Source organism: Manis javanica, chromosome 10 (assembly GCF_040802235.1).
Source record: "Manis javanica isolate MJ-LG chromosome 10, MJ_LKY, whole genome shotgun sequence".
Taxonomy (NCBI): domain Eukaryota; kingdom Metazoa; phylum Chordata; class Mammalia; order Pholidota; family Manidae; genus Manis; species Manis javanica.
Genome location: NC_133165.1, coordinates 24575191 through 24602388, shown reverse-complemented (window position 1 = coordinate 24602388; position 27198 = coordinate 24575191). Strand labels below are relative to the sequence as shown.

Below are 27198 nucleotides of genomic sequence, written 5' to 3'. Positions count from 1 at the left end.
ATCTTACTTAATTCTAAAACAACCTGGAAGAATAACTTCTTTTTTACATATAAGAAAACTTAAAAACTCAAAGAAATGTAGCAATTTGCCAAAAATCACAATGTAATTTTCATAACTATGTAAAAGCAGTAGGTGCTATTACTATCCTGATCTTTTAGAGAGGAAACAGATTCAGAGACATTAAGTAAGTTGTCCAAGGTCACAGAATAAACAAACTAAGGTATAGTAGGTGTCCAGAGCCTGTATTTTAACCATTAGGCTATAAATGTCATGAGAAGTTACCACAGATTGATTTTGGCTTTTTTTGGGGGCTGGTTTCCCTTATTTTCTCATTCTTGGATCTTAAATCGAAGCTGTTTTCCTTTTTTTTTTATTACAGAAAATTATATGAGAAAACTATGTAAAACACAAAGGATATGCAATGCTTGGCACTGCGGATGGTTTGAGAAGTATCTGTAACTATTGTTCTAATGGTACAAAATCCTGGTTTAGACCCAGTTCATCTTCAGAGCTGTGAATAATATGGAATTGTAAAACATAATGAGTTATAATGCTTCTAACAAAGATTAACGTTTATCCATACAAATTTTATATACAATATTCATACAAATTCATGTTTTTCATTATTCACCAAAAATTTTTTTTACTGAGCTTCAAAGGAGAATGAGCTAGACACAGTCCTTTTCCTTGTGGAATTTTTATTTATGAGGCAGATAGACAACAAAAATACAAATAAAATAACTGCACTGTGGTAGGAGTAAATGAACTATAAAATAAGGTCATAGACACTATGAATAGACAGGGCCCTTATTTGAGATACAATGATCAGGTAAGGGCTTTCTGTGATAACTGATCTTAGTCCCCTCACTCCCAGCCAGACTCAGTCAGACTATAAAATATCTCTTCTGAACATTAGGGAAAAAGAGATTTCTTCTAACATATCTCTTCAAGAATCACAAAGATGGGTAAAATTCAAACAAAATTCAAGGACAAGAAAAATTATATCACAAAGAATTAAAAGCTTTCAAATATAAACTATTATAATAAGTCATTAGGAAAATCACTTTAGTAGAAAAATAAGCAGAACATATAATTCACAAAAGAAGGAATGTATATGTCAATTAAGTAAAATTTAAAATTACTAGGAATCAAAAAGATGCAAAAAAAAACCCCAGGAAATGCCATTTTATATTAGAAAATATTGAAAAATTATAAAATTCAGTACTGATGAGCAAGTATAAATGGATGTAATATAGTGGAGGGTAGATTTCTGGAAGAAACAGATGGCAGAGTAGGAAGACAAGGTGGAAACTTCCCAAAAACTCATAAAACATGAAAATACAGCAAATACAACTAAACCTGAAAATGACCTGAAGTCTGCAGAACAGACTGCCTACATCTGCAGAAGAGACGACCTCACAAAAAAGGGTAAAGTGGCAAAGCTGCCAACCAATGGGACCCAAGCCCTCCCCTGACCCCAGCCCATAGGCAGGAGAAAGAGGAACAGCTGGGAGAGGGTAGGAGTCCAGGATTGCTGAACACCTGGTCCTGGAGATCTGCTCTGGGAGCACGAGCCCACATTACACAGGATTCTGATGATTAGTGGGGCTGGACAACAAGGACAGGTGGAACACCTGGGGAGGCTGAGACCCCAGCCTCCTGTGGAGAACAGACATGCCCAACCAATCCCCCTGCGTGAAAAGCAAAGTCGGCAGTTTGAAGGATTTCCCAGTAGCAGGACGGATGCCAGAGGGGTGAGTTTTGGAAGGAGCTTTCTTCTCAGGAGAAAGGACAGGTGGACAATACCTCCCGAGCCCACCCTCAGCCCAACAGTTAGGGAACTCTCAGGAGCCCCAGACACTCCATCCTGCTTGCTGACAACACAGCCCCCGGCTCCTCCCTGAGCACACGGCTGACAGACAACTGACTTGACCTAGCAGTAGTGTCAGACTTTGCTGCCTGCAAAGCAGAGGGAGACTTTCCCAGATTTCTCAACTCCACTTCAGCCCGACAGGGCAGCTGGCCCCCAGCGCCAGTCCCAAGAGCTCCTTCCTCCCCATGGGTGTCCAAGCCGGGTGCTGCACATCAGGCTTGGGCTGAGCTGCACATCTGCCTGCCCACCCCATTAAACCTGCAGCCCCCCCATTGCTGCAGGTCAGGCAGAGGGCAGCCCACCCACAGCAATTCCAGCAGAGGCATCTGCGCTGATCACAAAGGCATAGCCAAAGCAAACTGCCTACCTAGAATCATACCACCCCAAACCAGACAGAAAGGTGGCCCTGCCCACTACATGCCAACAGCTGGGGTTCCCCACACTGGAAAGTAAAGAGTCTTGAGCTTCTGGGCACCAGCGGATGCCTCCTTCACAAAGCTATTACTCCGTAGGCCAGGAGGCAGCAGAGCCACCTAATACAAAGGAAGAAACACAAGAACCCTGACAAAAATGAGGAGGCAAAGGAATATGTTCCAAACAAAACTACAAGACCAGACACCAGAAAGGGGGTTTAATGAGACAGGGATCACCAATCTTTTTGATAAAGACTTCAAAGGAAAAGTCATAAACATGCTCACAGATCTACAGAAAATATTCAAGATCCCAGGGAGGACTTCAACAAAGAGAAGACCTGGAAAAGAGCCACTAAGAGCAGAAGAGTGCAGTACCTGAGATGAAACATACAACAGAGGGATTTAAGAGTAGATCATTGCAGATTGAAGAAGCTGTGAGTAAAATGGCAATGAGAGAACAGGAAAAGAATGAAGCTGAAGAACAGAGAAAAAAGGGTCTCTAGGAATGAAAGAATCATAAGAAAGCTGTGTGACCAACCTGAACGGAACAGTATTTGCATAATAGTTTACCAGAAGGAGAAGAGGGAGACAAAGGGATAGAAAGTCTCTTTAAGGAAGTAATTGTTGAAAACTCCCCAATCTGGAGAAGGAAATAGACACTCAGGTCATGGAGGTAGAGAGCTCCCAACAAAAGGAACCCCAGGAAGACAACTCCAGGAAAAATAATGATTAAAATGGCAAAGATCAGGGACAAGGAGAAAGTATTGCAAGTGACCAGAGAGAGAAAAAAGATTATAAAGGAAAGCCCATCAGGCTACCAGCAGGCTTCTCAGTAGAGACCTTACAGGACAGCAGGGAGTGACATGATGTATTTCATGTAATGAAACAGAAGGGCCTCCAACCAAGAACCCTCTACCCAGAGAGATTATCATTTACACTTGAAGCAGGGATTAAACCATTTTCAAATAAACAAAAGTTGAATGAATTCACTACCACTAAGGCAGCCCTACAGGATATGTTAAAGGGAATGCTGTAGATGGAAATGTTCCTAAGGCTAAATAGATTTCACCAGTGAAAATAAACCCACAGTAAATTAATTACCAAGCAAGTACAAAATTAAATCAACTACTCACAAAACCAGTCAAGGGATACACAGAAAGTGCAGATTATGACATCTAATACAGAAACTGTGGAGGAAGAAGGAGAAGAAGGAGGAGAAGGAGAAAGAGAAGGAGAAGGAGAAGAGTATCTTTAGATGGTGCTGGAAATAGAGTGATCAGCTATCCTTGAACCTTTGGTAACCACAAAACTAAAGCCAACAATAGACATACACAAAAATAAATAAATAAAGAGAAACTGAATCACAACATTAAAGAAATCCATCAATAGCAAGAGTATAAGAGAGGAAAAATGGAACAGAGAGGAGCAATAAAGACAACCAGAAAACAACTCATAAAATGGCAATAAGTACAAATCTAGCAATGATCATCTTATATGTAAATGGACTGAATGAACCAATCAAAAGACAAAGATGGCAGAATAGATAAAAAAAAACAAGACCCATCTGTATGCTTCCCACAAGAGACTCATTTCAGACCCAAAGACATACACAGACTATAAGTGAAGGAATGGAGAGATATTTCATGCAAATAACAGAAAAAAGCTGTAGCAGCCATAATTATATCAGACAAAATAGACTTTAAAACAAAGAAAGTAACAAGAGACAAGGACCTTACATAATGATAAAGGGGTCAGTGCAAAAAGAGGCTATAACCATTAGAAATATCTATGCACACAATTTAGGAGTACCAAAATATGTAAAACAAATATTAACAGAAATAAAGGGTGAAATAGACTGCAACACATTCCCTTTAGGAGACTTTAACACACCACTCACATGAGTAGATGGATCAACCAGACAGAAAATAAGTACTGAACAATACATTAGAGCAGACGGACCTAACAGACATCTACATAACACTCAACCCTAAAACAGCAGGATACAAATTCTTCTCAAGTGCACATGGAATGTTTCCAGAATATATCACATACTAGGCCACAAAAAAGAGCCTCAATAAATTCATAAAGATTGAAATTGTATGAAGCAGCTTCTCAGATCACAATGATATGAAACTAGAAATAAATTACATGAAGAAAACAAAAAAGCCCAGAAACACATGGAGGCTGAACAACATGCTTCTAAATAACCAATAGATTAATTGAACAAATTAAAACAGAAATCAGAGATAAGTGAAAACAAAAAACTCAACAACCCAAAACCTGCGGATGCAGCAGGGGCAGTTCTAAGAGGGAAGTACATAGCAATACAGGCCTACCTCAAGAATCAAGAACAATCCCAAATAAACAGTCTAAATTCACAATTAAAGAAACTAGAAAAAGAAGAACAAATGATGCCTAAGGTTGGTAGAAAGAGGGACATAATAAAGATCAAAGCAGAAATAAGTAAAATAGAGAAGAATAAAACAATAAAAAATAATCAATGAAACCAGAAGCTGGTTCTTTGAAAAGATAAACAAAATAGATAAACCCCTAGCCAAACTTATCAAGAAAAAAAGAGAGTCTACACACATAAACAGAATCAGAAATGAGAAAGGAAAAATTACTACAGACACCGCAGAAATACAAAGAATTATTATACAAATTCTATGAAAATTATATACCAATAAATTGGACAACCTAGAAGAAATGGACAACTTTCTAGAAAAATACAACCTTCTAAAACTGACCTAGGAAGAAACAGAAAAACTGAAGAGACAGATTACCAGCAATGAAACAGAATTGGTTATCAAAAAACTATCTAAAATCAAAATCCTAGATCCAGATGGATGACTTTTATCAAACATTTAAAGAACAGCTAATACCCATTCTTCTTAAAGTTTTCCAAAAAGTACAAGAGGGAATACTTCTAAACTCATTCTATGAGATTCTAAACATCACTCTAATACCAAAACCAGACAGACACCAAAAAAAAGGAAAATTATAGACCAATATCCCTGATGAACATAGTTGCAAAAATACTCGACAAAATATTAGCAAACCGAAATAAAAAGTACATCAAAAATATCATCCATCATGACCAAGTGGGATTTATTCCAGGGATGCAAGGATGGTACAATATTCGTAAATCAATGAATATCATACACAACATTAACAAAAGGATAAAAACCACAAAATCATCTCAATAGATGCTGAAGTAACATTCGACAAAATTAAACATCCATTCATGACAAAAACTCTTTAACAAAAAATGGGTATAGAGGGTAAGTACCTCAACATAATAAAGGCCACATATGACAAACCATCTATGACAGCCAACACCATACTTAATAGTATAATGCTGAAAGCTCTTCCTCTAAGATCTGGAACAAGACAAGGATGCCCACTCTCACCACTTTTATTCAACATAGTTTTGGAGGTCCTAGCCATGGCAATCAGACAACACAAAAGAAATCAAAGGCATCCAGATTGGTAAGGAAGAAGTTAAACTGTCACTATTTGCAGATGACATATTATACATAGAGAACCCTAAAGACTCCACCAAAAAACTATTAGAATAACTGAATTCAGTGAATTCAGCAAAGTTGCAGGAAACAAAATTAATACACAGAAATCTGCCACATTCCTATATACTAACAAAAAACTAGCAAAAAGAGAAATCAGGAAAACAACTCCATTTACAACTGCATCAAAAAAAAAATACCTAGGAATAAACCTAACCAAGGAGGTGAAAGACCTATAGCCTGTAAACTATAAGACACTCTTGAAAGAAATCAAAGACACCAATAAATGGAAACACATCCCATGCTCATGGATAGGAAGAATTAATATTGTCAAAATGGCCATCCTGCCTAAAGCAATCTACAGATTCAATGCAATTCCTATCCAAATACCAACAGCATTCTTCAATAAACTAGAGAAAATCATTCTAAAATTCATATGGAACCACAAAAGACCCCGAATACTCAAAGCAAACCTGAGAAGGAAGAATAAAGCTGGTGGTATTATGTTCCCCAACTTCAAGCTCTACTACAAAGCCACAGTAATCAAGATAATTTGGTACCAGCACAAGAACAGACCCATAGATCAATGGAACAGACTAGAGAGCCCTGATATAAACCCAACCATATATGGTCAATTAATATATGATAAAGGAGCCATGGACATCCAATGGGGAAATGACAGCCACTTCAACAACTGGTGTTGGCAAAACTGGACAGCTGCATGCAAGAGAATGAAACTGGATTATTGTTTAAGCCCATACACAAAAGTGAACTTGTAATGGATCAAAGACCTGAGTATAAGTCAAAATAGCAGTAGACTCTTAGAAGGAAACATAGGCAAAAGTCTCTTGAATATAAGTATAAGCAATGTTTTCCTGGACACATCTCCTCAGGTAAGGGAAACAAAACAAAAAATGAACACATGGGACTGCATCAAACTAAAAAGCTTCTGTACAGCAAAGGACAACATCAACAGACAAAAAGGCATCCTACAGTATGAGAGAATATATTCATAAACAACTCATCTATAAAGGTTTAACATCCTAAATATATAAAGAACTCACATGCCTCAACACCCAAAAAACTAATAACCAGATTAAGAAATGGGTGGAGCATCTGAAGAGACAGTTCTCCAAAGAAGAAATACAAATGGCCAACAGGCCCATGAAAAGATGCTCCACATCACTAATCATCAGAGAAATGCAAATTAAAACCACAATGAGATATCACCTCACACCAGTAAGGATGGCCAGCATCCAAAAGACAAGAACAACAAATGCTGGTGAGACTGCATAGAAAGGGGAACCCTCCTACATTGCTGGTGGGAATGTAAATTGGTGCAACCACTGCAGAAAGCAATATGGAGGTTACTCAAAAAACTAAAAATAGAAATACCATTTGACCCAGTAATTTCACTCCTAGGAATTTACCTGAAGAAAATAAAATCCCTGACTGGAAAAGACATATGCACCCCTATGTTTATTACAGCACTTTTTACAATAGCCAAGATATGGAAGCCACTTAAGTGTCCATCAATAGATGAATGGATAAAGAAGAGGTGGTACATATACACAGTGGAATATTATTCAGCCATAAGAAGAAAAGAAATCCTGTCATTTGCAACAACATGGATAGATCCAGAGAGTATTATGCTCAGTGAAATAAACCAGGTGGAGAAAGACAAATGCCATATGATTTCACTTATTTGTTGAGTATAAAAACAAAGAGAAGGAACAAAACAGCAGCAGACTCATACACACTGAGAAGGGACTAGTAGTTCCAAGGGGGAGGGGTTGGTGTGGATGAGGGGGGGGGTAAAGGGGGTAAAGGGACACAGTAATTCACAATCACAATATAAGCTGGTTATGGGGATGGTAGTACAGCATGGAGAATATTGTCAATGATTCTGTAACATATTACTACATTGTTAGTAACTGCACTAGAGGGGTGAGGATTTAATAATATGGGTAGCTGTTGAACCACTGTGTTGTATATTTGAAACCAACATAAGATTGTATATCAATGATACTTTAATAAGAAAGAAAAAAATAATGGAGGGTAATTTGGCTATATGACATAAAAAGCAAAATGATCACATCTTTTTCCTGGTTACACCATTTCTAATCATTGTAGGAAAACAGATGTGACCAAAGACATTTATATGGTTGTTCCTCTAAAGGAACAATTGATTTCTTCAATAGGATGAGCTGTTGTGTGACCAGTAAGAGCCCAGACTTGGGGTCCTCAGTTCAGCTGTGACATTTGCAGACAACATTTGTGGGCAAGCTGCTCACTCTGTCAATATCTCTGTTTTCTTCTACTAACTACAAAATGAGTAATAACAGGACCTATCTTAGTTTTTAAGAAGACCGAATAAGTTAACATTTGTAAAGCAGTTAGAACAGTGCTTAGCACATGGTAAGCATTTCACAGGCATGATCTCATTTTTATAATTATTGAAACCATGTTTAAAATTTTAATGACATGGAAAATGCTCATGTATAATCTTAAATAAAAAACAGAAAATGTGTATTTCCAGTATGATCTCAGCTTTCTAAAAATGTATATGATATATGTGCACACATATATTAGTTTAAAGGAAGTTGGGGGGGGATGTCATGTGTCTACCTTGTTTTCCAGGGGGAGGAAAAAAACATATTCAAAAACAAAACTGTCAAAAGTAAATGAAATAAGTTATATAAATTGATAAGTTATTTTGGTTTCAAAAATTATGGACAAATTGCCAAGTTTTTAATAAACCAATAGATTGATGTTTCTATCTTGTGGTTTTACCATATAAAATCAATCTATGTCCTTGAAAACATTTCAATCTTGCTACTTTTTAAAAAATGTGTGTTTATTTATGTAATGTTTATAAAGGGTGTGCACACACACACACACAAGGACAGCCCCCCCTCAAAAGAAAAGTATCGGAATGTTAGTAGAGTAGATCTCTGGGTAGAGGAATTAAGGGTAATGTTAACTTTCTTTTTTACAATTACTTTATTATCCAGATTTTCTACAATGAAGATAAATAATTCTAAAATAGACTTTTTTCATAAAGAGGTTGATTTGGGCACTTACGCTGGTCCGTAGTTGCATATGAAATGTGCTCCATTGGAAAGACTTGCTACACCAGAAACTTTAGGACAAAATTGTACAGCACAGCCAATTTTGTAACTATTTGCCCAAACAACCTGAAAGAAAACAAGCACTGTTAACAAGAGGTAGGCCACAGAATGAGCGCCCAAGTATGACTGGCCTCCGGGAGCAGGCCAGGCAGGTTCAGGCTACTTAGGTAGGGACTTACCACCAGGGAAGTCTCAGGGGCTCAGAACTCAGTTGGAAACAAGACTTGTCGTTATTATTAGTGGTGTGTGCATGTGTGAAATAAACAGATAATAAGACAATTTTTGACAGTACCATGAGAAATAAAATAGGGGAACACAGTAGAGTGTTGGGGAGGAGGGGCTGCTTTAACTTGGTGTTGGGGAAGATGTCCCTACAGAGGAGGCTTTGGAGCTCTCCGGATGCGTATGCAGGAGACCTCAGGATGAGGAAGAGCGCTCCGTGCAGGGGGAGTGCAAGGTGCAAAGCCTGGAGAGGGCATCTGCTTGGCAGCTTAGAACAGCAGAAGGAAGGTAGAGCTGGGATCCAGTGAGTGGGGGACAGTCAAGCACTGAGGTCAGAGGCAGAGGAGCGCATCACGGGAATCTTGTGAGTACGTGATAGGCTCTTTCACATCTTAGAAAGATTTTTCTGGTTGTTTGGAAGTAAGTGGACTGAGAAAAGCAAGGAAAGACAGGAGGGAATCCGGGAGGCAGTTTCATGGCACCAGAAGAGAAGATGGTGGCTCACATTGGATGATGGCTAGGAGTCCCTGAGCACTGAGCAGGTTCCTGGTTCAGCTTACAGGCAAATCTGACAGAATCTGCTTTTGTTTGGGGGGCAAGGGGAAGAAAGAAAAATCAAGTGAATGTTTTGGGCCTGAGAACAATTACTGAGATGGGGAAACTAGGGAAGGAGGCGGAGATTGGGAGCGTGGACAAGGGGTCTGTCCTGGTCCTGTGACTTCTGAGATGCCTGTTGGATGCCCAAGTGCAGACTGACGTGGCCACCACACAGAACCACCTAGAGTTCAGAGGTCAGTGCAAGGCTAGAGATAGAAATCTGGAAGACATGGGACTGGATTAGGTCACACAGGCAAAGATAATAAACAAGTAAATGAGATCATGGGATAAAGAAAAAAAGAAAAAAGCCAACATTGCAGACTGAAAAGCAGTGGTCAGGGTCCCAGGAGGGAAGCCAAGAGTGAAGCCGGCTCCCAGGACAGGGCCTGGGCTGTCGCACGGGCTCGTGACCAGGGGGACACCAGGCTTGGTCAGACTCAATGTGGGCAAATATTTTAACACCTCTAGTGGGACTTTCCCCCTTATTTTTGAACAAGGGACTCCACATTTTCATTTTGCACTAGTCCCCACAAATCATATAGCTCATCTTAACTAAGAGTGTTTGATGTCATAGAAGCCTAAAGAAAGGAGTACTTAGCTGGTATCTGAAGATAAGCAAGCAATTAAATGCACTCCTTTTTACAGTGCTGCCAAATTGAATTTTAAGTTAGTTTTACTCATGAATTTATTTTAGCAGTTTTGTGAAAAGAACTGTGCCAAATACGGGGACTGCAAAAGTGGATGAGCTGGCAGAAGGCACTTTGCGCCTCCACAAAGTGCTGAGAACTAAGCCGTCGTGAAACCAGAACCCAAGGGTCTTGCCCACTGTGGAGGGCATAGAGGGTGCTGAGGGAGCCTGGCACCGGAGCCTGCTGTAAGTTAGTGAGCTGCTCTGGGAGCCAGTCTCCCAGCAGAGGGCACCATCTATGCGAGCCCCCGTGGGAAAGAGACTCAACTGAGAAAAGGTCAGTGTGGCGGCAGAAAAAGATGAAGTTTACTTTTTAGAAATCAGTGAAAACTGCCCCCTGAGTGAGGAGAGAGGGGAGATAAGGATGGAGCCAGCTTCTCCAAGGCTTCCAGGTGGGCAGGAGATGGGGAAGGGGCTAGGGAGGAGGTACGCGAAGTGTGGGTTGGGGCCTCCTCCTTGACTTGGCCACCGGAGCTGATGCGGGAGGCAGCTGTGACCTCCCACAGAGCAGGAGCCAGGCTCTCCCTTGGCAAGGGATGGGCCCCTCCCTGCTCCCAGATGGAAGTACGCTGTTTCTCTTTCATCTCATGACCGGGATGTCCTGCAGGGGACTCCAGGTAACCAAGGGGCTTAGGCCTCTGTCCCAATGAGACAGCCTAGCTTTATGGTCATTAATCCTCAGGTTTGATCCTTGTATTTTTACTTTTTAGTCATTGTTGCACTTATTTTTTAGATTTCTTCATTTCTATTTACTGCATCTTGAAGGGATTTCCCCTGGGGTGCTTTGCTTAAAATGCAGATTTCTGGGCCCATCTCATTCCCACTGAGTGAGAGTCAATGGAATTGTCCTTGAAATCTGTAAGTTTTAAAAATTGAGATATAATTGACATATAACCTATTAGTTTCAGGTGTACAACACAATGAGTCAATGTATTCATGTACTGCAACAGGATCACCACAGTAAGTATAGTTAACATCCATCACCATGCATACTTATAATTTTTTTGTTGTGATAGGAACTTTTTAAGATCTACTCTCTTAGCAACTTTCAAATATACAATACAGTGTTATTAATAACAGTCACCATGCTGTGCATTACATCCCCAGGACTTACTTATTTTACAACTGGAAAAATACCTTCCAGCCCCCTTCACCCGTTCCATGCCTCACCAACTCCGGCCTCTGGTAACCACCAATCTGTTCTCTTTTCCTAAGCGTTTTTTTTTTAGGATTCAGATATCTTAAATATGATATATAATGGAATATTATTCAACCCTAAAGAAGAATAAAATCTGTATTTTCACAACTTCAAGTGATCCTTATGTGCACTAAATGGAGGCAATGCTGTCTGTACCCCTTTTACCTTATCCCCATTACCTCAGTAAATCGCCTTGTATTTTTTATCCTTTGGTTTCTGAGCACTTTCTTCCCTTGTGGTTGTACCTCAAGTATTCCTAATCTTTGGGTTCCCCTCACATACACTTTTAATACTTTATACTATTTCTTTTATTCTGCTGTCCTTTATATTTCTGGTCTCTTTTTTCCAAGAGTGTGCAAATGTGAGTTACCATTCATTCATTTTCTGTTTTAGTTGGTCTCTCTAAAGTCAGGTTGTAATTAAGATACAAGAAAATCCTTCCTTCTTAGTCCTCTGAATTTTGATACTGGCATATATTTTGTAGCCACCACATAGTCAAGATCTAGAATATTTCCATCACCCCCAAATTTCCCTTGTGCTCTCTGTGGTCAGCTCCTTCTCCTACATGCCGTCCCTCCCCACCCCCCAGCCCGTGGCAGGCACTGATCTGTTTTATGTCGCTGTTATTTTGCTTTTTTTCCAGAATGTTATATAAAGGGAATCCATTTAAATGTGACTTTTTCAGTTTGGCTTCTTGCACTAAGCATAAGCATTTGAGGTTCATTTATGTCGTTTAATCCATTAGTAGTTACTTTTATTGCTGAGTGGTATTTATTGCATAGATGTACCATGGTTTGTTCATCTGTTCAAGTTGGCCTCTTTTTAAAAGTTTCATGGGCACTTGGGTTCTGGGTTCAACTTGTGGGTTCTGGGGCTACAAAGATTGAGTTCATATTCCAGCTCAGCCATTCACGATGTGGCCTTGGCCTTCACTTCCGTGTCTATTAAATGCGGATGACAGCACCAACCTCACAGGCTTCTGTTGACAGGTTAAATGGGCTCCCATGAAAGGGCTTACCACAGCTGCTGGGGCACAGCAAGGACTCAGCAAGTGTTCGTGTTTGATTCTCTTCTGACTCATTTGCTTTCACTTTAAATTTTTGAAATCTTTTATCAGGCAGATTCCTGTTGTATGTTTCCTGTTGTGTGTTTTCCTGCTGTTATGCATTTATTTTAATATGGCAAACGAAAAAATAATCATAAAAAGATAGCAAGAGCTACTGAAAACCGAGAATTTACTTAGGGTTGGGTAATATTAAGCACTTTCATGCAACATTCTTAACTTCCTAACAAACCACTGAACACGCACTGCCCCAGCTTCTGTAGGCGACAGTTGGAACCTAATGCAACCTGACCAGAAATGCTGTGAGGCAGTCCGTGCCCTAAGCCTTTCTTTTTAGCAGAACCAGGAACAACTCTATATTTTCTTACTAACAAAAACATTACCTTTGGGGAGCCCCGCAGGGGCCTTTCCCTTCTGGCTAACCTCCTCCTACCATCTTCCTTTCTCAAGTCCATCCGGCTCATTATCAGAAGCATGGTAACAACGCAACATACATAAAACCAGCTACATAAACTGTGAAGGTGTCACACTCCCACCGGCGGTCTTTGGAGAGCATAAAAATAAAAATTTCGAGAGGGTGAGGGTCCGGTCGTGTGGGGATAAATCAAAAAATGCCATCAGTAATGCCATCTAGTGGGAATTCTTGGAACTACCAAACCTAAACTGCTACCCTGCCCAGATACTCAAAACTAGTCCCAAAATTTACAAAACTGAACTCTTGGCAACAAAATATCTAATTTGAATAATCTTTCATACTACTATACCAAAAATATTCTGCAATGAAAAATCTATCTCTAGAGAACACAGAGCTATAGTGTTGAGTTAACATGCTGAGAAATAATCACACCTTTATGAGGTAACAATTGGATCAGAAGCTATCGGCTTTATTCAGTTCCAACCACCCCTCATTGGCAAAAATCTGAAAATGGCTCGCTTTTAATTAATATAAGAGGAGGATAAGTGGGAGGTTACATTTAATTTAATTTAATTTAATTGAGTTAATTTAAATGGCAACTTTTAAATGTCTTGAGTTAATTTAAAATGGCAACTTTTAAATGTCTTGAATCTCCCAGTAATATTTCTTGCAAGGACGAAAACATGAAATTTTAATGAAAGGAGTTTTTAATCAAGCTATCAATCTTCTCTCAGTATAATTGATGGGAAACCAGATCATAGAAGAGATCTGACCTTTGTTTGATGCCTACTAAATACTAGTACTGTACTAGATAATTTATGCACGTTATATTATTTAATACCACACACCTGATATTTGAATCCCAATTCTTCCTATTACTGGCTACATAACATTATGAAAACTTAACTTCTCTGAGTCTGTTTATTCATCTGTGACTAATAGCACCTCTCTTACAGGTTTGTGGCGAGAACTGAGTGAGATCTTAAGTGTAGAGAGGGAAGTACATGCTCATTTAAATAGCGATAGGTGCTGTATCTTCCCAGGCCCAGGGACTCCAAGCATCCTTTCCATCATGAGGGTCCCTCTTCTGAAGTGGGGGGTAGAATGTAGTGGTCTCTTAAAGAGCATCAGTTAGGATCACTCAGCCTGGGCTCTGATACCTGTACGCAAGCAAATGAGTTTTCTCATGTCTAAAATAATAGCCCTCCTTTTTTTCCCTAGATATAAGGGGGAAATTTACAAGTCAGTCAGTTATTTGGGAGGGCCATCTCAAGCCTAAATGACATAAAACGAAGTTTCCTCCTCTTGTTTGACTCCCTGGAATTATGGAATGAAGGTCTAGGAGCTTATCAGCAGCTCTCTGAGGTATGCCGGGCTCCTGGCCGTTCTTCTCGAGTACTAATTCATTTACACTGCACACCTTCTGCACTTTCTTAATTTGGCCTGGAATTCTCTTCCCTTTCCTTTTCATTTGACAACCTCTCAATTGGTTTTGAAGAACCAACTCATATGTCTCCCGCTACATGAAAACTCCTACGTCTCTCTACCCTTTGACGAATTAAGTCACTCTGTCCTCTTTGCTCACATGGCATTTTGTCAGTTTCTCCAAACTGCAATGGCCGTGCACTGTTATACATCGATTTCCAATGTTTCTCCAAAAAAAAGGTCCAATCCTAAGAGTCAGGGGCCCTTTCCAGCTGTGTCCCTCATTCACTGTTCAACTTCTCTGCAGCTGTAAGCCCCAGTAAAATGTCACACATAAGCTATCATCAGACTGTGTGTCAGGAGTCTGGACTAAGGCATATGACCAGCACCCTACAGAGTGCCTGTGAGAGGGTAGAAGCTAAACACTGGCTAAATGAGAGTCATTCTTTCAAACTGACAATTGTTTCTGGAGATGCAGGCATCACCGTGCGTACTGGTGTGAGGCGCCACTCACAGGCAATCTGGCTTTAGCTTTCTTGCCCTCTAGTGCTTGTAGGACTCTAACAGAATTTATTTTCTGATTAAATTTATTTGTAAACATAAACCAAAATTGATGGTTTATGGGTTTTCCAGGGGGAAACTTATTTATATTTCCAAGAAAGAACCAATGTTACTGATGATTTTACTGATGATTTTAATAGCCCCTCCTTGCCTACAATAATCTTGAGATTAAAATTTCACTGTAATCCAGCCTTCCCCTCATCGTAACCTCCTACAACTATGCCAAACTTGTTTTACCTGTAATACCACCACTTTGATCAGAGGCTTCATAAGGTTCAACTCTGTTGACAGTTTTTCTAACTATATTTTGCTCTTTAAAAACACCTAAATTCCAAGTTACCCACTTTGTTAGTAATGTTTTTGCACCCATACTTCATTTCAACAAAACTCTGTACTTTAAGCTAGTCAAGCATAGGTTTAGCACTTTAGTTATCAGTTTGGCAAGGACTGCCAGGAAATTAAAGTAAATAAATAAAACATGGCCAGAGGAGGCAGCATATTAAGACTTCAGAAGGCTATGAATTTATTTCCATCATGTAGTAAAGGAGAATTAGGATTTGAAGCCAAAATGGGCATGAGTAAAAGAAAAAGAAAAAAAATACCAACAGGAGGCTCTGAATGTGGCTACTGAGACAAATACTATAGATTTAAGGGCAGAATAGCACAGGATGGTTTATACAAGCTTGCATAAGTTGGCCTCTCCACTGGGGATGGGACTGCTGTTTTTCCCTCCTGGTGTGGCACATCCTAGACTCACAGTCCATGTCGAGAATAGGATACAGAAGCAGCAATTTTTGCTCAGATAGACGCTTCTGAGAGGCTTACCTCCCAATTTCACAGTCCCTAAACGAAGGCCTCCAATTTCACAGAGGACTCTTACCTGAAATTCCATTCACTCATAACGTCCTTTGAATGCTCACCAATGGAAAAAAGTCCCCCAGGAAGACAGCTGTTCTCAAAATTATTCAAAGACTGTCCAAGTATTCAAAGGCCCAGATTGGTGGGCCTCACATTGTACCTATATCCACATAACTAAACTCTTCAAGCACTATCTCCTCTGGCATTGGAGTCTGTTCAATTCATTATTTTTTTTAAAGTAGCCTGTATGTAATCCCTACTCTCTCATAGTTACAGATACACTAGCTTACTATGCATTTTATTAACACCCAATTGCAGTTTTCTCCTCACCCTTGAAAAGATGGTTTCAAGAGAATATAGGGAAGACAGTTACCTGAGTGTAATGGCCACAGACACGGCTGCATTTCCGAGTCTTGAAGTCATAGTACTGAATTTCATTGTACCAGGCTGTGACAGCTGAGGACACAGAAAAGATGGACAGGGACCCAGTCCAGATGTTTTCTCCCAGTGAAGTGAAATTTGGGTGCAGCCTGTGGGGTTGCTTCAACTGTACATTGTGTTCAAACCAACAATTTCTTGCCCATGCTTTTGCAATTTGGGCGAGTACTGGGTCCCAAGTCTGCAAAAATAAATATTAAACAGCAGGAGGATTAAGAATAATAGAACTTGTTACCTAACGATGTAAGTAGAGTGAGCAAAGTGGGAATTTGAATGGGGAATGAGGTATGATGACAAGAATTAAGAAGGAACCTCTGTCCATCCGTTCATTGGTTCCTCTACACAGGTACGGTCTTCAGGTATTGCCCAGAGTCAGTGGGAAACATGACCATCTAGTTTTGTGGAAGTTGGAATCTAAGTTAGGGACACAGACCAACATCTCACTCACTGAAGGCCTATTATGTGCACAATAGTGTATTCTCTGTTTCACACATATATAATTTAACAACTACAATAGTCCTTATCCTGAGAAACCCAGAACAGTTATAACCAGCCTGAAGGCACAGAGCTGGGACTCAAACCCAGGCCTGCCTGGTAAGACCCCGCCTTTCCCCAGATGCCTTCCTCAGTCAGGGCTCTCCTGGCAGCGAAAAGGGACTTAGAGATGAAAACCAACCAACCTCACAAATCAACAGGGAAGAAAATGACAAAAAAGAGAAGTGAAACCTGTCTGTGACCAGAGGTAAGGAAGTGTCCAAAAACAGAATTAAAATGTACTTGCTGAGCTTGTTTTTAACAAGAGCTAGTAGACGGAGCTAAACTGGATTTCTTTTGATCACAGACTGTGAATTTACAGCACATATTAATCCCAGTGAAAACAATCATTCACAAATGGCAAGGATTTACATCCCAAATCAATACACATTAGTTGTTTTTGACTGACATGCTACAAATACTTTGTATTTTCCTTACCATGTATAGCATATCACTGGCTGTCGGATACACTTCTGAACGGAACTTGTTATGAATCCAAACACAGTCTTTGATGAAATCTTCATTTTCGATATCCGGCAAACTGCCTGCTGTATGCGAACAACCGGGGAGTACAGAAACCACCCAGGCTGCCACAACGAGTGTGCCGGGTGCACTTGGTCGGCCCGGCATGGGGCCCGGGGGGCTGGCGTCCAAAGCCGCAGCAGGTTCCGAGAGGGAGTGTGCCTCTCAGGTTTGCCACGCACTGCTGACTTCAGCTTTAAGAAAGCGGAAAACAGAATGTGAGTTCATCTCAAGTTTGAAGAAATGGGTTTCTCCATATATGGTCTGCAGCTCCATTTGTGTTCTTAGCCCTGTCTTTTCAGTGGTTCTCAGTGACACAGCAGCTATTACAACACAGGGTTTCACACGACTGCATCGGGCTTACTTTTGAGTTGGGGGCTATTTCCAAAGGCATTCTGAAGTCTCCAGAAATAACAGTCTCAATTTTTACAGAGGTTCTGGTGGTTAAATAAAAATGTATCTCTTACTTGTGTAAACATCTTGCAAAATGTTTTTCAAAAAGTTTTTTTTTTTAGTCATATCAGCACACAGTGGTTAGAATATCTGGTTACCAACATAACTTGACCTAGAATTCATTAACAATGGTGTGTGTGTTTGTGTGTGGGTGTGCTCACCTGTAGAAAGAGAGCAAAGAGAGAGAGAACAAAAAAGGAGCACAGATCTCAATTTCAGATTTTATCTTAAGTTCTGTGACTAAATATTGTAAGACATTGGACAAGTTACCAAACTCTAATTTTCAGCTGCCTATTTACTGAATTTTCTACCTCCTTTATCCAAAAGAGTTTGGCAGGATCCAGTGAACTAGTTAATACATAAATTCAACACCTGATAAATTCCTGCTTAGTTATTATTCAGTTTAATAATATGAGATAAAAAAAGCCTCTGCCCTCGAGGAGCTTACGGGGAAATCGCTGGTGGTGACAAAGACAGGGAGAATGGAAGATGGGGACAGAGGAAAGCACAGAACAAGTGCTGGACCCATTCGGGGAGGATGGAATGAGCAGTAAGGGCTTTGCTGAGCTGGAATCAGATAGGTGTTGATCAAGTGGAAAAAGGATGGAGAGATGAAGGGAACTGGTGGGATAGGAACTGCGTATCTTGTGAAGTTGGTGACATGATGTCATGGCAAGAATACAGGCAGAGCCACTGCACGTTTTCTCCCCTGTAGAGACAGCTTCCAAGCGTGGCTATTGCCCGCTAGGATATATGGTGCCTGGTCTCATGGAATGTAGAATCCAAATGGCACCTTCATGCCAGTCAGAGAGAGAGAGAGAGCTGAGAGTTGGATCAGGGAGGACTTCTGGACTCTGCCTGCGATTTGGATTTTACCACAAAGTGATGAGAAGTTTCAGGAGGGTTTCCTAGCAGTGGGTAGGATGTGATCTAGTTTTAGAAAACACCAGTGTTTTAGAAAATCAAGAGATACAGAAAATGGAATGGGTTAGGGCAGATATTTCTAATAACAACTCTTAAAAAGTAAAGAAACATCATAGAAAGATACAGTGGAATTATTGCTGTTCCCCACCCCTTCACAATAACCTCACCAAATACTAATATGACTCCAGTTGTGTCCAGGGTGCCTAATTTGTCCTAGGGTTCTTCTCCACTACAGGCAGATCTCGGAGACCCTGCAGGCTCGGTTCCAGACCATGGCAATAAAGCAATTATCACAAGAAAGAGAGTACAGTGAAGTTTTTGGATTCCCAGTGCATCTAAAAGTTATGTTTACACTGTACTATGGTCTTTTTAGTGCAATAGCATTAGGTGTAAAAAGCAATGTAATACCTTCATTTTAAATTACTTTATTGCTAAAGAATGCTAATCATCTGGGCATTTAGTGAGCCATAATCACTGATCACAAATTACTAATAACTCATAGAATAGTAATGAAAATGTTTGAACGATTGCAAGAATTATGTAACACAGACATGAAGTGAACAAATGTTGTTGGAAAAATGGTGCTGATACACTTGTGTGACACAGGGTTGCCACAAACCTTCAATTTGTAAAAAGTGCAGTGTCTGTGAGGCAATAAAACGAGGCAGGCCTGTATGCAGGGGCAGCAGAGGAACTGCCACGTGGAACAATGAGATGCAGTGAGTCACAGGCAAGGCTGAAGAGACAAAGGGAAAACCAGCTTTTATTGGATTTTTGGAGGACATAGGGGAAAGATATTTGGAAGAAAGGCTAATTAAAGAAGAAAAAGAGTTCCAGGCCATGGCTGTTTCTCATGGATGCAAGCAGAGGTGTTGTTGCTGGGCAGAAGGGATCTTCCTTCCTTTTCATAAAAGGGGAAGATAAAATTCTTAACGGAAAATTGTCAAAATAATTTTTGCTCTTCCTGCTGGTTCTGTAGGCTGCAAGGAGTGGTATGGGTGTGAGAGCTCCCCCTTAAGGGCTTCCATTATTCATTTTCACAACTTCCGGCTTCTACCTAGCTTGGATGATTTTAACTTTGGGGTTATAAATAGTTCTTAGGACTAGATTAATTACATTTGCATATTCAAGCATAACTATAATTATTTTTAATCTTTTTTTGTAACCGCACTGGAGGAAAAATAATTTTCCTTCTAGTCTTTTAGGTTCTCAGTTGAGACCTGAAGTAATGAAAAGATAGATTAACAGCAGTAAAACAAACAAAGGCTTAGTAACATGAATATCTTGTGTACACATGGGAGAGACCCAGGAACACTGAGTAACTCCCTGAAATGGCCCAAGCCAGCACCTTAAATAACAGCTTCTGCTAAAGACAAAAGATGTTGGGGTGGGCGGGCTTATGGGAGCTCAACAGGAGAGGCACCGTAAATAGGGGTAAGGGTGTTATGCAGACTTAAGTAATTGCCTTCTCCACTGATACAAATTCCTAGAGATTTTGACTCAATCCTTTTTTCCTGATATGCAGAGGTAGACACCCTTGTAAATGCAAACTTTCTTACTATGGGTAAAATTGTAGTATTTCCAGAATTTCTCTCCTGGCCTTAGTGCATCTCCATATCAATACGTATTTCTAAAGGGTGAAGAGAAATAGTCCATTTCCATATCATTAGGTGATTACAAGAGGGAGTGAGGGAGTATCTGGACCAGAAAGATTGAGTGGGGTCCCTTTTTGCAGCCAGGTGATAAGAGGCATGGGCAAGTAGAAGTGGATGACTGATTGTAAGTAATAAATGGATTTTTCCCACTTTCTTTCTCCCCTTGACTGATTTCAGCTTCAAAGGTAATTTGCCCCGGGCTGGGAACTATTTTCCCCCCAAAGTCACAGCTGGCATAGATGGGAGGATCTCTGAACCAAAAATCTGTCTTCATGGGTGCAATGCATGGGCAGACTGCCCCTAGAGATAGTGGGAAGATACCCAGAACACCCCTTATGGATGGTAGGGAGGCAACAGCGGCTGCTGTGGTGGGGGGTGATGACTCACCAGTACCTCCGGCATCGGCAGAGGGTGCGGGTTCACCCGGGAACCCCCAATCTATGGGAACCCCTAGTGAAGAACTGGTCTAGGGTAAAGAACCTCCTAGAAGGGTGGGAACTTCCCCAGAAGCTGTGGAATTAGCCTTCCATGAGATAGAAGACTTCTTAGAAGCCCTGAGCAGCCGTATAGCAGCCAGGATTGTGAGATGTCTGTTAATCGAGATAATAGAAAGGGTTATTGAGGAGAGAGAGACACTTCAGTGTCACTTGGAGGACCTGAGCATGGATCTATGGGATGCCCTTAAGAAAGACAGACAACCTAATATCCATCCTCCTTAAAGTTTTCCAAAAAAGTAGAAGAGGAGGGAATACCTCCAAACTCCTTCTATGAGGCCAGCATCACTCTAGTACCAAAACCAGGCAAAGACACCACAAAAAAAGAAAATTATAGAATATCCCTGATGATACATAGATGCAAAAATACTCAACAAAATATTAGTAAAGCAAATTCAAAAATACATCAAAAGATCATCCATCATGATCAAGTAGGATTCATCCCAGGGATGCAAGGATGGTACAACATTCGAAAATCCATCAACATCATCCACCACATCAACAAAAAGAAGGACAAAAACCACGTGATCATCTCCATAGACGCTGAAAAAGCATTTGACAAAATTCAACATCCATTCATGATAAAAACTCAACAAAATGGGTATAGAGGGCAAGTACCTCAACATAATAAAGGCCATATATGACAAACCCACAGCCAACATTATACTTAACAGCAAGAACTTTTCTTTTAAGATCAGGAACAAGACAAGGATGCCCACTCTCCCCACTTCTATTCAACATAGTAACAGAGGTTCTAGCCACAGAAATCAGACAAAACAAAGAAATAAAATGCATCTGCATTGGCAGGGAAGAAGTTAAACTGTCCCTGTTTGCAGATGACATGATATTGTACATAAAAAACCCTAAAGAATCCAGTGCAAAACTACTAGATCTAATATCTGAATTCAGCAAAGTTGCAGGATACAAAATTAATACAGAGAAATCGGTGGCATTCCTATACACTAACAATGAACTAACAGAGAGAGAAATCAGGAAAACAATTCCATTCACAGTTGCATCAAAAAGAATAAAATACCTAGGAATAAACCTAACCAAGGAAGTGAAAGATCTATACTCTGAAAACTACAACACACTCATGAGAGAAATTAAAGAAGATACCAATACATGGAAACACATCCGTGCTCATGGATAGGAAGAATTAATATTGTCAAAATGGCCATCCTGCCTAAAGCAATCTATAGATTCAATGCAATTCCTATCAAAATACCAACAGCATTCTTCAGCAAACTAGAGAAAATCATTCTAAAATTCATATGGAACCACAAAAGAACCAGAATAGCCAAAGCAATCCTGAGAAGGAAGAATAAAGCTGGGGGGATTATGTTCTCCAACTTCAAGCTCTACTACAAAGCCACAGTAATCAAGATAATTTGGCACTGGCACAAGAACAGACCCATAGACCAATGGAGCAGACTAGAGAGCCCTGATATAAACCCAACCATATATGGTCAATTAATATATGATAAAGGAGCCATGGACATACAATGGGGAAATGACAGCCACTTCAACAACTGGTGTTGGCAAAACTGGACAGCTACATGTAAGAGAATGAAACTGGATTATTGTTTAACCCCATACACAAAAGTAAACTCGAAATGGATCAAAGACCTGAATGTAAGTCATGAAACCATAAAACTCTTAGAAGACAACATAGGCAAAAATCTCCTGAATATAAGCATGAGCAACTTCTTCCTGAATGCATCTCCTTGAGCAAGGGAAACAAAAGCACAAATGAACTCATGGGACTACATCAAACTAAAAAGTTTCTGTATGGCAAAGGACACCATCAACAGAACAAATAGGTATCCTACAGTATGGGAGAATATATTTGTAAATGACATATCCAACAAAGGGTTAACATCCAAAATATATAAAGAACTTACAGGCCTCAACACCCAAAAAGCAAATAACCCAATTAACAAATGGGCAGAGGATATGAAGAGACAGTTCTCCAAAGAAGAAATTCAGATGGCCAACAAACACATGAAAAGATGCTCCACATCACTAATCATCAGGGAAATGCAAATTAAAATCACAATGAGATATCACCTCACACCAGTTAGAATGGCCACCACCCAAAAGACTAAGAACAGCAAATGCTGGCGAGGATGAAGAGAAAGGGGAACCCTCCTACACTGCTGGTGAGAATGTAAGCTAGTTCAATCATTGTGGAAAGCAATATGGAGGTTCCTCAAAAACCTAAAAATAGAAATACCATTCAACCCCAGAATCCCACTCCTTGGCATTGACCCAAAGAATACAACTTCTCAGGTTCAAAAAGACATATGCACCCCTATGTTTATCGCAGCACTTTTTACAATAGCCAAGATATGGAAGCAACCTAAGTGCCCATCAGTCCCATCAGTAGATGAATGGATAAAGAAGATGTGGTACATATGCACAATGGAATACTCTTCAGCCATAAGAAAGAAACAAATCCTACCATTTGCAACAAAATTGATGGAGCTGAAGGACATTATGCTCAGTGAAATAAGCCAGGCAGAGAAAGACAAGTGCCAAATGATTTCCCTCATTTGTGGAGTATAATAATGAAGCAAAACTGAAGGAACAAAATAGCAGCAGACTCAAAGACTCCAAGAATGAACTAGTGGTTACCAAAGGGGAGGGGTGTGGGAGGGTGGGTGGGGAGGGATGGAGAAGGGGATTGAGGAATATTATGTTTAGTACATATGGTGCTGGGGTCACAGGGAGAACAGTGTAGCACAGAAAAGGCACATAGTGGATCTGTGGCATCTTGCTGCACTGATGGACAGTGACTGCATTGGGGTATGGGTGGGGACTTGATAATATGGGTAAATATAGTAACCACATTGTTTTTTCATGTGAAACCTTCATAAGAGTGTATATCAATAGTACCTTAATAAAAAATTTTTTTTCAAAAGATTTTCTCCAGAGAGACAAACAAAAGTGATAAATCTTTACTGAGACGCATTAGAAGAAGAGTCAAGACTCGAACATAAACAGCACTGAAATACACGTTAAAATATAGCTTACATCGTACAAGTGATTAAGTGTCATTACTAGGAAAAATTATATGCCAATAAATTGGATGATGTAGAAGAAATGGATAAATTCCTAGAAACATATACAATTTTCCAAGACTGAAGCAGGAAGAAACAGAAAATCTGAACAGGATGACAACAAGTAACAAAAATGAATTAGTACTACTAATAAAAAGAAAATCCCATCAAAAAAAGTCCAGCAACAAATGACTTCACAGATGAATTCTATGAAACATGTATAGAAAAGGACTGATAGATATCCTCAAAATATTCCCAAAAAAAGAGGGAAAAAAACTTCCAAATTCATTCTACAAGGCCAGCATTATGCTGACATCAAAATGAGAAAAACTAGAAAAATAAAAAATTATAGCCCAATGGCCTTGATGAATATAGATACAACAATATTGAACAAAACACAAGCAAACCAAATTAAAAAATGTATTAAAAGGATCATCAACCAGGACCATAGTCTCAGGAACAAGGCAAGGATGCCCACTCTCTCAACACTTATTCCACACAGTACTATAAGTCCTAGCCACAGAAATCAAGAAAGAAAAAGAAATCAGATGAGAAAAAGAAACGAAACTCACCCAAATGGGTAAGGAAGAAGTAAAATTGCCTCGATTTGCAGATGGCATTACACTATTTTGAGAAAACACTACTGACTCCAACAAATTAATACTAAGGAATGAATTCAGTAAAGTTGAGGGATACAAAATGAACACATGGAAATTAATATTTAGGAATCTGTTGCATTTGTATATATAAAAACAAACTTGCAGAAAAAGAATGTAAGAAAATAATCTCACTTGCAATTGTATCAAGGGAATAAGATATCTAGGAGTATCTTCAGCCAAGGAGGTGAAAGACATGTACTTTGAAAATGCTGGGATATTGAGGGAATAAATGGAAGATGACACAAGTTAATGCAAAGTAGCCCATGCTCATCAAACAGAAGAATTAATATAGCTGACATTAACATTATTAAAATTAAAAAATAGTATTGTTAAAACTACTCAAAGCAACATACAGGTTCAATCACCCCTATGAAAATACCCATGGAATTTTCCACAGAACTAGAACGAATAATCCAAACATTTGTATGAAAGCACAGATGGCTCAGAAGAGCCAAACCAAGCTGGAGGAAGAACAACAAAGCTGGACTTATCACACTCCTAGCTTTCAAACTATACCAACAAAAGCTGCAGAAAGCAAAACAGTACAGTCCCGACACAAAAACAGACACATCAATCCCTGAAAAAAATGAGGCACCCAGACACAAAACCATGCTTACACGGTCCATCAGTCTATGGGCAGGAGGCAAGAATATATGATGGGGAATAGACAGTCCTTCCGTAAGTGGTATTGGGTAAACGGGACAGCTACCCGCAAAAGGATGAAACTTGACCACTGTCTCACACCATATAAAAATAAACTCAAAATGGGTGAAAGACCTAAATATAAAACCTAAAACTGGAAAACACCAAGAAGAAAACCATGGGCAGTAAACTCTTGGACTAAGTGAAGGAGACCATCAACAAAACACAGAGTGAACTGCATGGGAGAACATGTTTGCAAATGATATGTCCTATAAGGGATTCATTTCCAAACTATACAAAGAACTAATACACCACCACAAAATACAACAGATTGGGTTGCATTAGTAAGCAGAAATGACTACTTCACTTCACTAAGTAGCCTGCCCAGCCTGCTGCACAAAAGAAAATAGCCATTCCATACAGCCACATATGCATATATGTTAGAGCAGCCCTAATTCACCTTCAGAGAGTGACAGAATAAATGGTGTGTCTCTCCAACACTGACCCTTGTCAAAGGATCATGAGCAATTTCTGTACTTTCCTTAAAAAACTTTAGAGTGAGATATACATACAACAAAATACACAAATCATAGTGTACAGATTGATGAATTTTGATGCATGTACACACATAACTCTTGCCTAGATCAAGGTATCAAATATTCTCAACCATTTTCTCACCCTTTACTTACTCCATAGACATTTTTGCCAAGGAGACATACAGATGGCCAACAGACTTAAAACGATGCTCAACATCACTCATCATCAGGGAAATGCAAGTCAAAACCACAATGAGATGACCCGGCACACCAGTCACAACGGCCACTATTCAAGAGACAAAAAAATAACAAGTGTTGGCAAGGATGTGGAGACAAGGGAACCCTCGGGCACTGCTGGCAGGATGACAACTGATGCGGCCACCATGGAAAGAAAGCAGGACGGAGGTTCCACAAATAACAACTGTGCTCTCTGTAATGCTATGGGATGAGGGAGGGCAGAGAACGGTGGCTTGCTAAGGATACTAAAAGGAGTTACTTAACCTGCCTGGCATGACCCTGGACACAGAGAACAGCAGATGTTTGCAGAAATGGATTAAGCAGAAGAACTTTTGTGAGTTGACTGAAGACAGATGAAGTTGTTCCCTTTGAGACCTTGTAAGGAAAACAGAAATGTCAAATGTCACTAAGAGGGTCAACCCAACTTACAGGGCTTCCCCACAAAGACGAGAGAGTCCACTAGCAGGCTGCCGCTTTTCAGAGGCAGGGAGGGCAGGTCACAGGGGAAGCCCTGATTTGCAGGAGTCCCGCCATGGAGAGGGGGTGGGCAGGATGTGCTCTGCTGTGACTACTCCTGCTCCAGGGACCTCCCTGTGGGGACCAGACTCCCCAGAAGCTCACCCCACAATCTCCTCACCTGGCTTCTTAGCTAGGCAGTTGTAGAGAAACAGCCACCTTCCTCAGCCTCTTCTAGGGTACAGGCGCCCAGAGACACACACACTGTCCCCAGCCACAGAGTGCTCTAACACACATGCAGACACATGAAGGAGAGGAACCAACACCACGGGGACCCACTCACCAATGGGCCAGGCCACCACCACACAGCTGCTGGAACCTTGACACACCCACCCCTTTGGACTCCGACCCTGTCCCTTTTGGGAGTGCTAAAGCCCGCCCTCTGCCTGCAGATGCACCCTTCCAGTGGGAATGCCCCCTGCCCACAGACCTGCCATGGAAACCTGTATCTGCAGGCCGAGAAGCTGGCGGGCCTGGGCTGCTCCCAGTGAGACCGGGCCACCCTCCTGGCTGGGGATGTGCATGCACTGCCCCAGTCTGGGGCACCAGGGCAGGCGGGGT

The 27198-nt window shown here is 40.4% G+C and overlaps 1 protein-coding gene across 1 annotated transcript in view; it reads right to left on the bottom strand.

Moving 5' to 3' along the window:
* The window catches only part of LOC108386358 (glioma pathogenesis-related protein 1), a 31375-nt gene that overhangs the window by 3329 nt on the left and 848 nt on the right, over positions 1–27198 (bottom strand). The window contains 3 exon segments of the mRNA XM_037009052.2: positions 8892–9004; positions 16339–16584; positions 17376–17653. Of these exon segments, the coding sequence (XP_036864947.1) occupies positions 8892–9004; positions 16339–16584; positions 17376–17567 (551 nt within the window). The 5' untranslated portion in view covers positions 17568–17653.